Source organism: Somniosus microcephalus, chromosome 12 (genome assembly GCF_052327205.1).
Source record: "Somniosus microcephalus isolate GS21.2 chromosome 12, FLI_Smic_1.0, whole genome shotgun sequence".
Classification (NCBI taxonomy): Eukaryota; Metazoa; Chordata; class Chondrichthyes; order Squaliformes; family Somniosidae; genus Somniosus; species Somniosus microcephalus.
This window is the reverse complement of record NC_140998.1, coordinates 126289149-126304019: the sequence shown is the minus strand read 5'-3', so window position 1 is coordinate 126304019 and position 14871 is coordinate 126289149. Positions and strand designations below refer to the sequence as shown.

The window sequence follows — 14871 nt, the reverse complement described above, 5'->3', positions numbered from 1 at the left end:
TCCGGTCAGAAAGTTGATTTCAAGAAAATGTGCCCATGGTAAGACTATTATCCCTTTGGGAACAGAAGGCTTTTTGAAAACAAAAACGGAAACACTGTGTAGTTTGGCACTGTAGTTCTTCCACCAAAACCCTGGTTTTACATATTTTTTTTAGATAATAGACCCGCAGTCTCTCATCTGAGAGGTTAGGGAGCTCTGATTATTCACTGAATAGAATGTTGTCCTTGAGTTCTGTCAATCTCTAGACTAATTCTCAGTGAGTGGAGCTAATCATTTAATATATTTTATTCTTCTGTCTAAAGGCTCGACAGTGATTGACTGGCTCGTGTCCAGAAATGTTGCCCAGTTCCGTTCGGATGCCGTCACCTTAACCTCCCTTCTAGTTGAAGATGATCTCATTAAACCAGTTGGAGATAAAAGCACAAAAGCTATACGGAATATCGCCAGCACAGAGCAGTTCCTCGATGATTCAACAGCACTTTATTGTTTTGTAAGTCTCTTGCAGTGCACAGCACCTGCTCTTTTCCTTTCGTCCCCATTCATTTTCTCCTCTGCCGAAGGTGTCTACTCTTTGCTGGAATATGGTTCCAGTGATGCCAGCGCGTCTCCAGTACCACTCCCCTTCCACGCAAATTAGGGTTGCTACCCCTCCCGGATTGCCCTGGAGTCTCCCGGAATGGGACATAAATCTCCCAGGCATTTCTGCTAGCAGCCCGAGAGAACTTTGCCCTTTACATTTCCTGCTGCAGTAACGCCCCCGCCGCCCAGCTCGATGACATTAACGGCTGCCCCCGCAGAACAACCTCTAGCTCGGTGCCATCACTCCACCCTCCCCCGCCGCTGCACGGGGCTGGTCCGCTTAGGGACGCACCGGAAACGGGACTGACTGTAAGTTATAATCACCGTCCCATCATTAGATTTTTTTTTCTGCTGAGTTACTGAATTGTTACTAGGGAAACAATTTTTTCCTCAAATCAGAAATATGTTTTGACTGGAACCAACCCTAAACGCAGTGTTGAATGGGTAACTGTCGGTGAAGAGTTAAACTATCGGAACACATTGGATGTTTTCCCCAACTCTGTAGGCATGATTGTAAACTCTCTCTCTCTCAAATATTTCTAAGTGTTTTGTGCTGCTTTATTTCCTCTTATGTGTTCCAAACGTTGTTAATTTTTGTTGTTGAGGACGAAAATATCTAATTTGCATGGTTATCATGTTATTCAGTGACCTTTGCATTGGAGTTGTGGGTTACAAGTCAATGTTAATGAATGTAAATTAGTGAATCTGTGGCTGGTGAACAATCCAATGTGTGTGTGTGTCTGTCGTTTGTGGGGGCAGAGATCATAGAATCATAGAGCACAGAGGAGGCCATTCAGCCCATTGTGCCTGCGCTGACTCTTTGAAAGAGCTCTCCAATTAGTCCCACTCCCCCACTCTCCCCATAGCCCTGCAAGTTTATATCCAATTACCTTTTGAAAGTTACTATTGAAGGTAAGTGCATTCAGGCAGTGCATTCCAGATTATAACAACTCGCTGTATGAAATAAATATCTCATCTCCCCTCTGGTTCTTTTGCCAATTATTTTAAATCTGTGTCCTCTGGCTACTGACCCTCCTGCTGTGGAAACAGTTCCTCCTTGTATTATACAGTGCAAACCTGGTGGGGTCATCTTCTCAGGACAGGTTTAAGTCATGATGTAAAGCAGAGCCATCAGCAATTGCACCAACACAGTTCAGCATTAAAATACTTTACACGCGTTAAATGTCAATGTGACCCCATTAGGCTTTGACACCATGTTGTGACTCCTAAAGGACAAGCCAGTGACGCGTTTAACTCCTGGGGGCGGGGAGATGAGGGACAGGAAGGTACAATTTAACTCTTGTATTTTGCATTTTCTGTAGGCAAAAAATGAGAGGAAGACGGACATATCAAATTATGACATTGAAATACCGCACGTGGAGCTTAGTGGCAAGATTGTGAAGCAAGGATTTTTGATAAAGCAGGTAACTATGTTCCTGATCTATGTTTCATTTGGCTTAAAATGTGAATATTCTGCAATTAACTTGGATATGTCAAACCCTGTGATTGAAGAATCATGTTTTTTTTTAAATTTGTTTACGGGATGTGGGCGTCGCTGGCAAGGCCAGCATTTATTGCCCATCCCTAATTGCCCTTGAGAAGGTGGTGGTGAGCTGCCCTCTTGAACCGCTGCAGTCCGTGTGGTGAAGGTACTCCCACAGTGCTGTTAGGTCGGGAGTTCCAGGATTTTGACCCAGTGACGATGAAGGATCGGCGATATACATCTAAGTCAGGATGGTGTGTGACTTGGAAGGGAACTTGGAGATGGTGGTGTTCCCATGCGCCTGCTGCCCTTGTCCTTCTAGGTGGAAGAGGTCGCAGGTTTGGGAGGTGCTGCTGAAGAAGCCTTGGCGAGTTGCTGCAGTGCATCTTGTAGATGGTACACACTGCAGCCATGGTACACCGGTGGTGGAGGGAGTGAATGTTTAAGGTGGTGGATGGGGTGCCAATCAAGCGGGCTGCTTTGTCCTGGTGATCTCTCCGAAAAGCTGCATTGCAATTGTTTAATTATACCCTCCAAATGCCTTCTATGAAAATGTTTCCCGGAGTTGATATATTGATTGCTATAGTTTTAAAGTGAATTTGTTAACTGAGTAATATAGACAAGAAAGGTCAGGGTTCAATCCCTGGTCTGTGCTAAGCTACCTGATCAAAGGAAAAATTAACCAGTGACCAATTATTCAGTGATCCCCTGTTGGAAAGTGTGGATGTCAGATGAGGAGAGGATCAGGCCTGATTGTATGGGCTGCTCACAGTGTGTAGGCTCACACATAAAGAATGGCCACTTGGACAAGGTACCAGAGACCAGCTGATGCCACTGGTATCATATCCTAGCAACAGTCAGTGGGGGTAATTTAGACTTTGGGCGATAATGTAAAACGGGTGATGTTGGATCAGCTGCCTCTTGTACATCTCTTCCGATTTTCATTGAATTCCAAGGAAACAATAATCGGGAGAGATGTATAAAGGGAGGCTGATGTGATATCGCCCATTTTACACTATCTCCCAAAGTCAAAATTGCCCCCAATGTCTTCATAAGAGGAAAGGTAATAGGAGCATGGGTGTGGGGGAGGGCGGCGTGGGTGTGGGGGAAATAAAGTTTCAAAGTAGTGGATTTGGCTTTTTTTGTCTAAACTCTTGTTTAAGTAGCTGAGAGCTAATGGGAATAGTGAAGAAAATGTGCACATTTTGACTTACCATTGCACTGGTTGCTTTGCTAAGTAAATACATGTGCTTTCTCCTTTGTTATTACCTGATTTTAATTCTATGACATAATCTCGAATATAATTAGCAGTAAAGCCACTTCAGGCAGTGAGAATGTGCTTGAGTTCAGATGGTATTTTGAATAAAGGCCAGGTCCATGTTTCCAGTTGTGGTGTAAACTGGATTTTTGCTGTCAGATTTGTTAATTTAACTAATGAAAGACCAGTGATGCTTGTCGGACTGGATGGTGTTATATTCCAAGGTGTAAAGTGCTGCCCAGCTTTAGTCTGTACTACATTCAAGACAATTACTGGGTATTACAATAGCTGAAACGTTCTAAGAGACACTGTACAACGTGATGAGCTTGGAGACTTTGCCGAATATCAGTCTCCATTAGTTAAAATGTTAAGGAAAATGATATTTACTGCATAAAACTCTAATCTCTCTCACTTGCGCGTGTTCCAAGATCCTAAACATTGTGAATTTCCTTTGTGCTTAGGGACACAAAAGAAAGAACTGGAAAGTAAGAAGATTTGTTCTGAGAGCAGAACCTTCATACTTGCACTACTATGATCCCTGCAAGGTAAATATTGTGCACTTCAACTCCTGTTTTCTGTGAAAATATGTCTCCAGCTTAATCTGTCTCTGTTATGCCACTTCAGGATCAGGCAATGGGAGAGGTGCTTACCGCAGAGTGAGGCATCCTCTTGAATTTTTTCTCTTTGGACATCCCCTCTCCTTGCATCCAAATCCAGCCAAGAATTAATGCTCCGATACTTTTTAAAATAAATTAAGCCTGATACATTTATCACATTGTACCACACCACTGAGATCCTGATCTCACCCACATCACTGAAGCAAGATGGCAAGCTGAGCACATGGGTTAATGGCTCTGTTAAAATAGCAAACATAGGAACTAAAAACAGAAAATGCGGCAAATACTCAGCAGGTCAGGCAGAGAGAAACAGAGTGACCTTTCGACCTGAAACATTAACTCTGTTTTTCTCTCCACGGATGCTGCCTGACCTGCTGAGTATTTCCAGCATTTTCTGTTTTTAGTTCAGATTTCCAGAATCTGCAGTATTTTGCTTTTGTAGCATCATTTGAACATCTAGCTCATGTACACTAATGTTGTCAAAATGCAATTTCTCGCCTGAAGCAACTAGTGTATTGTGTATGTGTAATAGTCAAAATAGAAATGACAGTATAACTTGCATTCAATTTGTGTTTCTGGCACTTTTAACATTTCCATACTTTGAGTAAATAATGGGAGTTTTCCTCGACTGACCTGAAATAACTGTTTTACATCATTAGGAAAAAAATGATCAGCCTGTTGGTGGGTTGTCACTTCGAGGCTGTTTGGTGTCTGCTTTGGAAGACAATGGAATCCCACCAGGTGAGGCTTGGTTTCTCATTATTCGAATCAAATGAAGATAGAGGTATTAATTCAGCAAATTGGCCAAGAAAATCTTGGGCAATGTTTGTGAGTTGCTTAAAAGAGTACAGTAATGTGGTGGTTGTGATACTGGATAGCAGCAGAGGTCATGGACTAGCAACTGATGTCGAGTTCCAAATTAACTGCAATAAACCTGTTAGTTTGTGAGCTGGCACCAGAAAGAAAAAAATATCATGAAATCTCTGCTGGATTATCATAAAAACCGAACTGGTTCCTTCAGGGAAGGGAGCCTGCAACCCCTGCTTGGTCTGGATTAGAGGTGACTCCAGTCCCACACTACTTGGTTGACTCTTAATGACTTCTGAAATGGCCGAGCAAGCCACTCAGTTGTTATGACAATTACTTCTTAAGAAGAATCCTCACCTCATCCTGGCCTTCTTAGGAGAACTAGGGGCAATAAGTGAAGACTTGATGATGCCACCCACCTCTCGCGAACAAATATAAAAAATGTTTTTTATAAAGAAGGTAATTCTACAAACGCTGGCAGCAAGCATTGACCAGAGGTTATGCTGACTTTCAACTGTCTTAAGATATTTAATCAGGAGCATTATTGCAAAATGCACAACTTCTGGGTTTCATTTGATCATATAAAGGAGCAATAAAGACCGCACTTTATTTTTGAATTTAAAGTTTATGCTGGTGATTACCTCACTTGTGGAGAGGCTGCTGTCAGCCAAACTATTAGGAGAGATGTGAGCTCGGACTACACACCTGAGGAAGATGTTGCAATGAGCAGCATGCACAATATGAATTTGAAAATAGAAGGTTGTCCGATGTCTTTTGTCTATTACAACAACAAATGACAGAACATCACTGAAAGGAAGAAGGACTGACAGTTGTATAGGTCTTTCCCAGGTCTCCTTAAATCACCCAGCGGTCACGATGCTCCTCATGTAGAGATTTATAGATCCCTTCAAAGCTACTGCTTGTGTTATGGAGCTGTGAGGACTTGGCTCACCGAATGGGTTTTTGTTTTGTGCAGAAGAGCTGCTTTTTTTTTAACATAACAAACATAAATGTTTATCTGTTTGATTATTTAATTCTTCAGGAATAAAGGGAAATGTTCAAGGCAATCTCTTCAAGATCATAACCACAAATGACGTGCAGTATTACATTCAAGCTGGCTCCCGTGCTGAAAGGTCAGAGTGGATCCAGGCAATCAAACAAGTGACATAAACTTCTCGCAAAAGTGCCTTCAGTTGGAGTTGGGAAGAAGAACAAAGGCAATGAATTGAAACAAAATTTCAAAAGGTGTTTCTATCTCATGGCATTTGGTTTGCTCCAAAGCAGTGGTACATCATCAGAGAAGACAGTCTTGTATCATGATTATGAAAGCAATTGTCAAATATTATTTTCTCTCTCACCCTCTTGTACACATACACACATATCTATGTTGTCAACAAAATTTACCCATTGGCTTTGTGATCTCTGTTACTGGAGGAGTGAATGTGGCAGACTTTGGATATAAAATGGGGACCACAGGAGGTTGTAATCTCCAAGCTTTGAATTAATATTTGCTATTGGTCCATCTGTAAATATTTTATGAAAAGACCAGTTTCCAGAATGATGAGACGGCATTCAACAGCCCCCAACAGCCATACTACGCAGAAACAATGTCTTTCAATGGAATCTCAGGCAAGATAGAAAACTAGGCCTTTTGTAATTGTATTTATTTTCCCAAATTATTATTTATGCACTTTATTTTTATAGATGTAATTTTGCCGTTCCTTTTTGTAGCGTTATTGCTTTAATTTGTACCCAAATATAAATACCTTGTGGAAATAACTGATGTATTTGAATTTTGCTTTTCTCTAGGTTTGATCTCTTAAAATATTACTCAGCACCATTTAAAGTTGGTCTGCAATTTTGAGTGTAATTAAAAGGATAAAAATCTATTAATTAAAGGAGGAAGCTGGATCTTTTGAAATTGTTTATCTTATCTCTCGTCTATCTTGAGTCAAATGATTGCAGCCAGTGGGCAGAGACAAGGCTTTCCTACAAATGGTTGTGTTCCTGGACTGGCGACTGAGGAGGAGGAGGGGAATTAACTGGGGTTCCCACTCCTGAATTCTATCCAGTGACAATAGCCAGAAAATGAACATGCCAGGCTTGGCTGTGATGTTCTCACGGTCAAATAATCTGACAATGCTCCTTGTCTCAGCTCACACAGCACCCTAGAGCAAGTTAGGATCAGTTCGAGCAGAAAACGAAGAAGCCTGAAGGAATCCTCATTAGAAGTTTTTTCCCATCCTTGCCAGTGAGCAGTTGACGCTGTGCAGACCAGGAAGGTCCCAGGTTCAATCCCTGATCTCTGCTGAGTCAGTTGATCTGAGCAAGAGTGGGAGCAGGGGCATTGAATTTGGTGCCCTTGGCTTGGGGAGGGGGAAATCACCCAAGCCCCCACCCCCACAGGTGAATGGTATGCGGATGTGCTCTGTCAAGGCTAACACATGAATGATCACCGCTTGGGTGAGGTTCTGGAGAGTACCTGCGTAACCAAACCCCAGTAAGGAATACACACTTTAGAAGAAGGGTGGGAAGAAAAATTGGTGCAGACAATTGCTTGGGGGGGGGGCGTTTTTAAATTCAATGAGCCTGAAGCGAGTCTTCATATTTTCAATTTCCTCTTTTTTTCTCCTCTCCTTTCCTGAAGGTGTTGACTCCTCACTAGGTGCTACTAGCAACCTTCTGGTGGCTAGTCCAAGTGGCCATTTACGTGTAAGTCCAGTAAATGTTGGCAGTCTATTCAACTGTGGAAGCATGAGTTCTCAACCAACATCCACACACGTCCTTTCTCATTGGAGGAGGCTGCTGGTAGCATTCAACAGGGTTCATCAGAAGCAAATCTGACTCTGTCCTCATCCAATGTCCATACAAGTGTGGTTCCAGCAGGGTTCACTGGATAGTAAACAGCAGCAGGAACCCTGACTGATTTTTCCCCCCTCTGAGCCGGAAACCAAAAATAAAGATTCGCAATGAAGAACAAGACAATCAGTTGAGTGTGAGTGATTGATGAGAAAATAAACGTACACTGTCTCCGCACTGTCATTTTGTTGGATTGGTCGAAAGCGGGCGATAGTGAATCGGCATCCCTTTTTACATTCCGCCCAATTTTCTTTTCCATTGAATTCAACAGAAAAAAAAATTGGGCAAGGTGAAAAACAGGCTGCCGATTTGCTATTGCCTGTTTTCCACTACCGCTGAAGACCAATTTCCCCTCCTGCATCTTTACCTCCCACTCCCTCCTCCTGCTCCACAATCGGTAGCACAGCCTTCAGCCATCCTCTCTGAAATTGTCATCCTGACCCCCTTCACCTTCATTCCTTTCTCCCCACCTTCAAAAGTGTGATCGGTCATTCCTCTTAATTCTTCTCCCAATTCATGATTGTTCATTTCCCACCCCCACTGCCCTCTCATGATGAGCCTTGGGTCATTTTTCTCTATTAAAAGGTTTTCAGAGACAGAGAAGGGACATTTCAATGACTCTTTGAAAGAGATCAAGATAACCTCTTCGGTTTTTGATAAAAGACAAAAATTCCAGGAACTAAGTGGGCTTCAGGCATATTTTTTAACAATGTTGGGATAATTTGAAAGAGGAAAGTCAAGAGTTCAGAGAAATGTTGGGAAGAGGAGTAATTAACTACTTCATTAATGACCTTTAATAATAAGGGGAAAGGAAGTCAGGAGGAAGTGGAGAATTAAAGGCCTATCGTGTTTCTCAATGTTGATTATAACATTTTAGAAAAGGGTACGAGAGAAAATAATAGAGATTTAAAAATAGAAGGGCATAGACTTTTCACAAATGTGGACTACAAATAATGAAAAAGTCACAATTGAAAATAAAACCTAAGTTGATAAGCAAAATTGTAAGTTTTTGGTCTGGCACTAAAACCAGAACACTGAATGAGACACAGACTAAAGCAGAGTCCTTTTATATTGAACTCGAAGATGTTTAAAATGGATCTACAGCTCCTACAATGAACAGTTGAGCTTTACAGGCTACAATGTCCTAGTTTGGTCTTTAACTGTTTTGAGTCAACTGACCTCTGTTAAACTGATCAGAGGAGCACCTCATTTGGCCTGGAAACTAGAGTTCAAAAAAAAGGTTTAAGCTAGCATTTCCCCTCCCTCGTAAAACATTAATGGAGTGTTATCTTTTCTTATCTGGATCAGACTAACACATCATCTAAAAGTAACACAGGTACCTTCCATGGGGACAAGAACAAGGGGGCCCAGAATTGATTTCTGAAATCATGCAATATCACGACACGCCTCAAAGTTTTTAAATCTCACGATCTTGAAATTTAAAATAAAGTGAACCTTTTTTTTCGTCAGTCTCACTAACATGTTATTGCAGTGTTTTGCTCTAGTGCTTTTTGTCTCCTGGTACTCTGTGGCTTGGCTTCTGTGAATTTTACTTGCCTCTCATTCCCTTTTCTGTCTGCAACATCAAGGTAATGGTAAGCACACATTTTGTTCACTGACTGGGCCCCGAATTCCATGTCTGCTCTGGTATGCAGTTGTTTATATGCTGATCCGTGCCGCAGTCTCCACTTCCTGCAATTGTTGACTATTATGGGTGCCTCAATCTCCCATGGGCCCCCATCAGAAATCCAGATTGTTCAATACATTTTTGAGCGGGTTTGTGCTGTGAATTTTGTAAAAGAATAACAAGAGGATTTGTTCAGGGTTAAGGAGTTTAGTCCTATCTTCTTGCTTTAAACAGCTGTATGATAAGTTTGTGATAAAAATCAAAGGGTTCACAAAAATCTTAGTTCCTCACATGAAGAATAAAATGATCAAAAGATTTAAAAAAAATCATTTTTGTTGTGATATTAAATTAAATGAATATTATTCAAGATTTTTGTTAGAAATATGGAGCAGGGTTATGGGGTTTGGTGGGGGAAATCGAAGAGGGGGGCATGTACCGGGCTTAATTAATGCTTGTGTATTCCAACTGCATGGTTAATCCTAAAGTAAAAGGAAGGCCACGATGGGGAGACTGATGAAACACAAATGACTAGAAACTTGTGAATATCATTAATACATATTTGGGCCAAATAAGGATAACTGCCTTTTCTCAAATGAAGGAATAATTCTGCCTGACTACAGTATGAGGTATATTCACCTCCGCTGGTACCAGAATATTCACCATGTAGCTCAGCTGTCTGTTTCTCAGGCTGGCCAAAGATTAGTCCCAACATGCAAAAGTATAGTTTTGATGTTAGTATCAAATTGTGCTCAAGTTGAACATATTGAAGCAGCACTTGGTGTCTGCTGCTTTGTAAAGAGCTGGCGCAATACACAATAAGCTGACTGTTCTGGACCAAGGCCTTTGCTTCATCTCCACTACACACAATGAAGTGCTGATTCACACCCAACTTGCACTGTACCAAGGCCCATTGATCTCTGCATTAACTCACATCCCACCTCCGTGTACCTGAACATCTCTAAGGCGTGTCTCGATAGAATGTTGATTAAATGGCAACTCTTCGAAAAAATTTTAGCTCTCTAATGTGACTTCACATATAAGGAAGCCCTACAGTAATTGTTTGACGCTGTTATGTCTCTGACTCTTTAGTAAAAGGGAAATTTCTATCAGTGATCAAATGTGTTCAAAGAATGTCATTTTAATTTTTGTACTAACCTTGCCACACCTTACTGATTGGTGAGACAGGTGGGTGAAATATTTCTGTTCATACACCTTTGCCAATGCCAGTGTTGACAGTATAAATTTGAACCGAGCAGCGAGATCAGTCTTGAGTTGCGAAAGGCCAGGACAGTATGGGTCATGTAGCAGTGATTGGCACATAAGTACTCAAATTTTCATTTTTACTGTATTTTGAGTTTAATTTACATAATTTTAGCTACTCAATATTAGGAGGTGTTTAAACTTGTTGAATTGGTGCTATAACTGTGGGCTGACTCTTCTCATTGCTGGCAATTGCCTATTTAAAGTTTAAAGGGGGTCGTTTGACCCGACTGCCTGCCTCTCTTCCGCGGCTACGTTCGCGCCTGGGTGGCCTTTCGCGACCAGTAGGCACCGGAGGGACTGGAGTGCATCATCACCCCTGGGAACAAAATGTTAATTTAATTTGTTACGGTTCCTTTTAATTAGTTTTAAGTTACAGTCCTTATTGTTTATGCCCCTTTAAAAAAGGTGCACATGCTTGACTTTTAATTGGCAATTGCCACATGAAGAGTCAGCATAGGCCTGGTGAGAAGATATGCATTTACATAGAAAGTTGTTGGAGCATGGACTGTTTCCACTGGGAGTAGTTGAGACCGAATATTGTAGGTGAAAATTGGATTAATATTTGAAGCAGAGGGAGCTACAGGACTTTGGGCATAGAGCAGGGTAGTGGGATTAGTTTTGGATTGCTCTAGCGAAGATCTAGCACTGACATGATGGACTGAATGCATTCCTTCCATGCTGTAAACGTTTATGGAGCGGAGGTCACATGAGTGGGTCAGAGTGATGCACTTGCTGACCCCATTTCCAACACTCGCCTTGTGATGATATACAAAGCTTCTATTTAACTCGCTCTGTGAATAGTGTAGTCGAGATTGGGAGACCAGCATATGTAGAATTGCAGGCTTCAAACCGACTGCCAACTGCTCTGTCACACGACTCCCTTCACTGGACCTCCATGCCACCCAACAAGTAAAGAAATTATCATTCTTGGTTCAGTTAGCCGAATCTGTTAGTTTGAAAAGCAAAGTTCCTTTTCTAAAACACAATAAAATGATCGTCTGACTAGCTGGTTTGGAGTTGTGCCAAGTGTTGGGGCTCTGACACTTAACATTTGGAGCCTGAAATTATTTGTCATCCTCCTCCAACACCTCTCCTCCGTTGTCCAGCTCAGTGGGACTGCCCTCACTTGGTTCCACTCTTACCTATTCAATCATAGCCAGAGTATCTCCTGCAATGGCTTCTCTACCCTGAACCATTACATCCGCAGTCCCCAAAGGATCAATCTTTTCCTCTCCACATCTGCATGTTGCCCCTTGGCAACATCATCCGCATACATGACGTCAGCTTCCACATGTACGCTGACAACACTCGGCTCTACTCTCTAGACCCCGCCACCGCGTTGTCAGATTGCTTATCCAACACTGAACATTGATTTTATAGTTCAGCTGGCTTTTCTTTCTGAAGTGTTAATGGGGTTTTGCAAATGTATTGTCAGTAAGATGCTGTGTTAGTAATTGTACAGTCCCCACCACTTATAGCAGGCGGGTTTATGTGAACAAAATTTGCCCACTATAGGTGATGGCCGTGTAACAAACAAATGATGGTGTGAAGTAGTGGAAGCATAAAAGAACTTGGAGGGTGATTCAAATGTCTGCACTGACAACTGATGAATCTGTCAACTTTGCTGAGATTAAAACCATGGAAACATCAGGGGCTGGATTTTATCAATGGAGGCAGGACTCCCACTTTTGGGGTTGTAGGCCCGTCTCCATCGAGCTGTGGCCAACCCCAGCGGGCTCAGCAGGCCAATTAAGGGCCACCCAGCAACAAGAGCTTTTGACAGATGAAATATCAGCGTTTGACAGCTCTTTGAAGCTGTCAAACACTGACAATCTGTACTCCAAGTTAATTCCTTCCTCTCAGGATGATTTAGAGATCTCTCCAGAACAGAAAGCTGAATGCTGCAACTTTTGACAGCTCGCGGCCATTCTGCTTTTTGTGCCGGTGAGATGAGGGACTCCCGAGACCTGAAGGAAGGCTGCATTATTAAGTAAAGGTAAATAAAACTTACTTAAACACTTTACACACACCAAACACACTTACCTCTGCACTCATGCACCCATTACTCACCTGAACACCGGACATCTCGAATCCTCCAAGCCCTTCAGCCCGACGGTCCGCCTCGCTAACTTGACGTGGTTTGGAGCCGTCGGGAATCCCACACTTCAGGGATAAAAATAGGTCGGGTACCCGGCTCCTGTGAAACGGGCATGGAGGCGGGATGGGTTCGTGCCCACCGATTTCGCGATTTTAACCCCCCACACGTCTCCAATCCCGCCTCAACAGCCCGATGAAATTCGAGCCCCAGGTGTCTGTAGGAAGGCGAGTTATACTGGCTGGGTGTGCACTCTCACGTTAAACGGAGCCGGAATGTGTCGCCTCCATTCATTATTAGTTTTAAGTTGGATCATATTTAACCCCAATGAGAAAAAACCTCTTTCCAAAAGTTTATAACTAAGCCGGAATGTGTCCAGCTCAGCATGCTGGCAAGAAGGGCTCACATCAGTGGCAGGAAGTCTAGAGGCCACGGAGTGGGGGAGGTTAGGATTCAATGACAGGTAATCGCGAGGTGCTAACAGCTGCTCGATCTGCCGAGATAGCCGACCCGCTTAGTATGATCTAAGTGGCGCCTATGACAAATAGTTAGTGCCATTTGCCCGATATAGGTGGCTGTCTGGGATAAACAGGGACAGTGTAAGTGGGGACTGTATGGGGTAAAAATTGGGTCGCGCCCCTTTTGGGGTGTTAACTTCGCTACTTTTAACGCCCCAAAAAAAAGTTAGTGCCCCTGCGCCAGAAATTGAATGGTAGCGTCCCAAGCAGGAGGCGGGGCGCTACTGGAAGCGCTCCCCCTCCCGCTTGGGGCGTTCCCATTGAAAATCACGGTGCTACGTGCAGCAGTGCCATGCGCGTCGACAGGCAGCGCTACGGTACTGCAGACCTCCCTCCCCTGATTAAAGGGGAGGGGCCTAGCACAGCACGCACTGGGGCCCTGCTGGACCACCAGGGAGCGGGGTGCCGATAAAAGAGCCCGGCACTCAAGAGGCGTGCCGGGCTGACCGAACGCGGCTGGCACCCCGCAGGGGGAAGCGAGAGGGGGCAGGTGCTGACAGGCGGCCCAAAAAAAATGGCCGCCCGTCATCTGCCCTTTAATTTGCACCGCCCCGGCTGCAAAAAAGCCACCCTGACCCTGTCAGACATAGCGTCCGGTGGTAGGTCAGGGGGCGCAAGCCAAGTTTGCAGCCAGAGCGCTGTGCATGGTGATGATGTCATTGCCGGAGGCGCAGCACCGTGGGGTGCTACTGGCTACCACCGCCAATAACCTCCCGCTGAAATTCGCGGGAGGTGTTAGCGGTGCAGCGCCCGGGCACTAGAGGCTTTACGCCCAGTTAGCGCCCCCCCCTCGGGGTGCTAACAGGAGGCACAAAGCAACCAAATTTTTCCCCTATTGTTCATGGAATTGTTCTGACGTACTCCAAATAACTGGACTAAGAAAACCATTATTAATGCGATGGGAAAGCTGACTGCAGTGTGACGTGAACAATTAAAAGCAAATGCAGCCGGACCTCAGAACATCAAAAATATTTAATTACAGAAAGGAAAAAAGCTTTTAACTCGGTCCAATTTGTTGGTAATACTTTGAAAGTCAAAGCTGATTTTTGAAAAACTTGAGTTCACAGAACTGTCTTTAAAAAAAAAAAATTAACAGGATTTGTTCAAGTACACTTTTTCAACATTTGCAAAAAATTATGCTGCTTCTCAGAAGAACAGTTGGTGCAGGATCAGAGTCTGCAGACTTAAAAAAAAATCTTACCAAGTTATAAAAACTGGGGAAACCACCTCCACCTGTTTCTTAATTTCTGTCATTTAAAAAAAACTTTTTACTAAGATCAAGCTACTTTTGTCAGTTGAACGTCACCTATAATTTTTAAAGCAGTTAGTTTTTGTAGTTGCTGGACGCGATATGTAAAATCAAATAGCTGCTGTCCATCGACCTGAACCCGGAACTGCTGGTGTTCACATAGGATTTCCATCTGAAATCAAATATTTTAAAATATGTCACAAATTGTACAATCATGGAATCATACAGCACAGAGGGAGGCCATTCAGACCATCATGCCTGTGCCAGCTCTTTGAAAGAGCTCTCCAATTAGTCCCACTCACCTGCTCTTTCCCCATAGCCCTGCAAATGTTTCCATTTCAAGTATTATCCAATTCATTTTTTAAAGTTGCTATTGAATCTGCTTCCACCACCCTTTCAGGCAGTGCTTTCCAGATCATAACCACTCACTAGGCAAAAAAAATCTCCTCATCTCCCCTCTGGTTCTTGTGCTGATTATTTAAAATCTATGTTGTCTGGTTACCAACCCATCTGTCA

The 14871-nt window shown here is 43.1% G+C and overlaps 2 protein-coding genes across 4 annotated transcripts in view; one reads left to right on the top strand and one right to left on the bottom strand.

Moving 5' to 3' along the window:
• The window catches only part of plek2 (pleckstrin 2), a 29217-nt gene extending 19692 nt beyond the window's left edge, over positions 1–9525 (top strand). For 2 of the 3 annotated variants that reach the window (XM_086003517.1, XM_086003518.1), the window contains 5 exons: positions 303–490; positions 1902–2003; positions 3782–3865; positions 4597–4678; positions 7392–9525. In XM_086003517.1, the coding sequence (XP_085859643.1) occupies positions 303–490; positions 1902–2003; positions 3782–3865; positions 4597–4678; positions 7392–7588 (653 nt within the window). In that variant the 3' untranslated portion in view covers positions 7589–9525. Of the gene's footprint in view, positions 1–302; positions 491–1901; positions 2004–3781; positions 3866–4596; positions 4679–5786; positions 6666–7391 lie in introns of those variants that run through there. The other variant, XM_086003519.1, reaches the window with a different exon arrangement.
• A 4535-nt stretch (positions 9526–14060) lies between these two features.
• Positions 14061–14871, bottom strand: part of LOC147109509 (galectin-related protein A) — a 33608-nt gene continuing 32797 nt past the window's right edge. Inside the window, exon 4 of the mRNA XM_086003515.1 lies at positions 14061–14527. Within this exon, the coding sequence (XP_085859641.1) occupies positions 14384–14527 (144 nt within the window). The 3' untranslated portion in view covers positions 14061–14383. The remainder of the gene's footprint in view (positions 14528–14871) is intronic.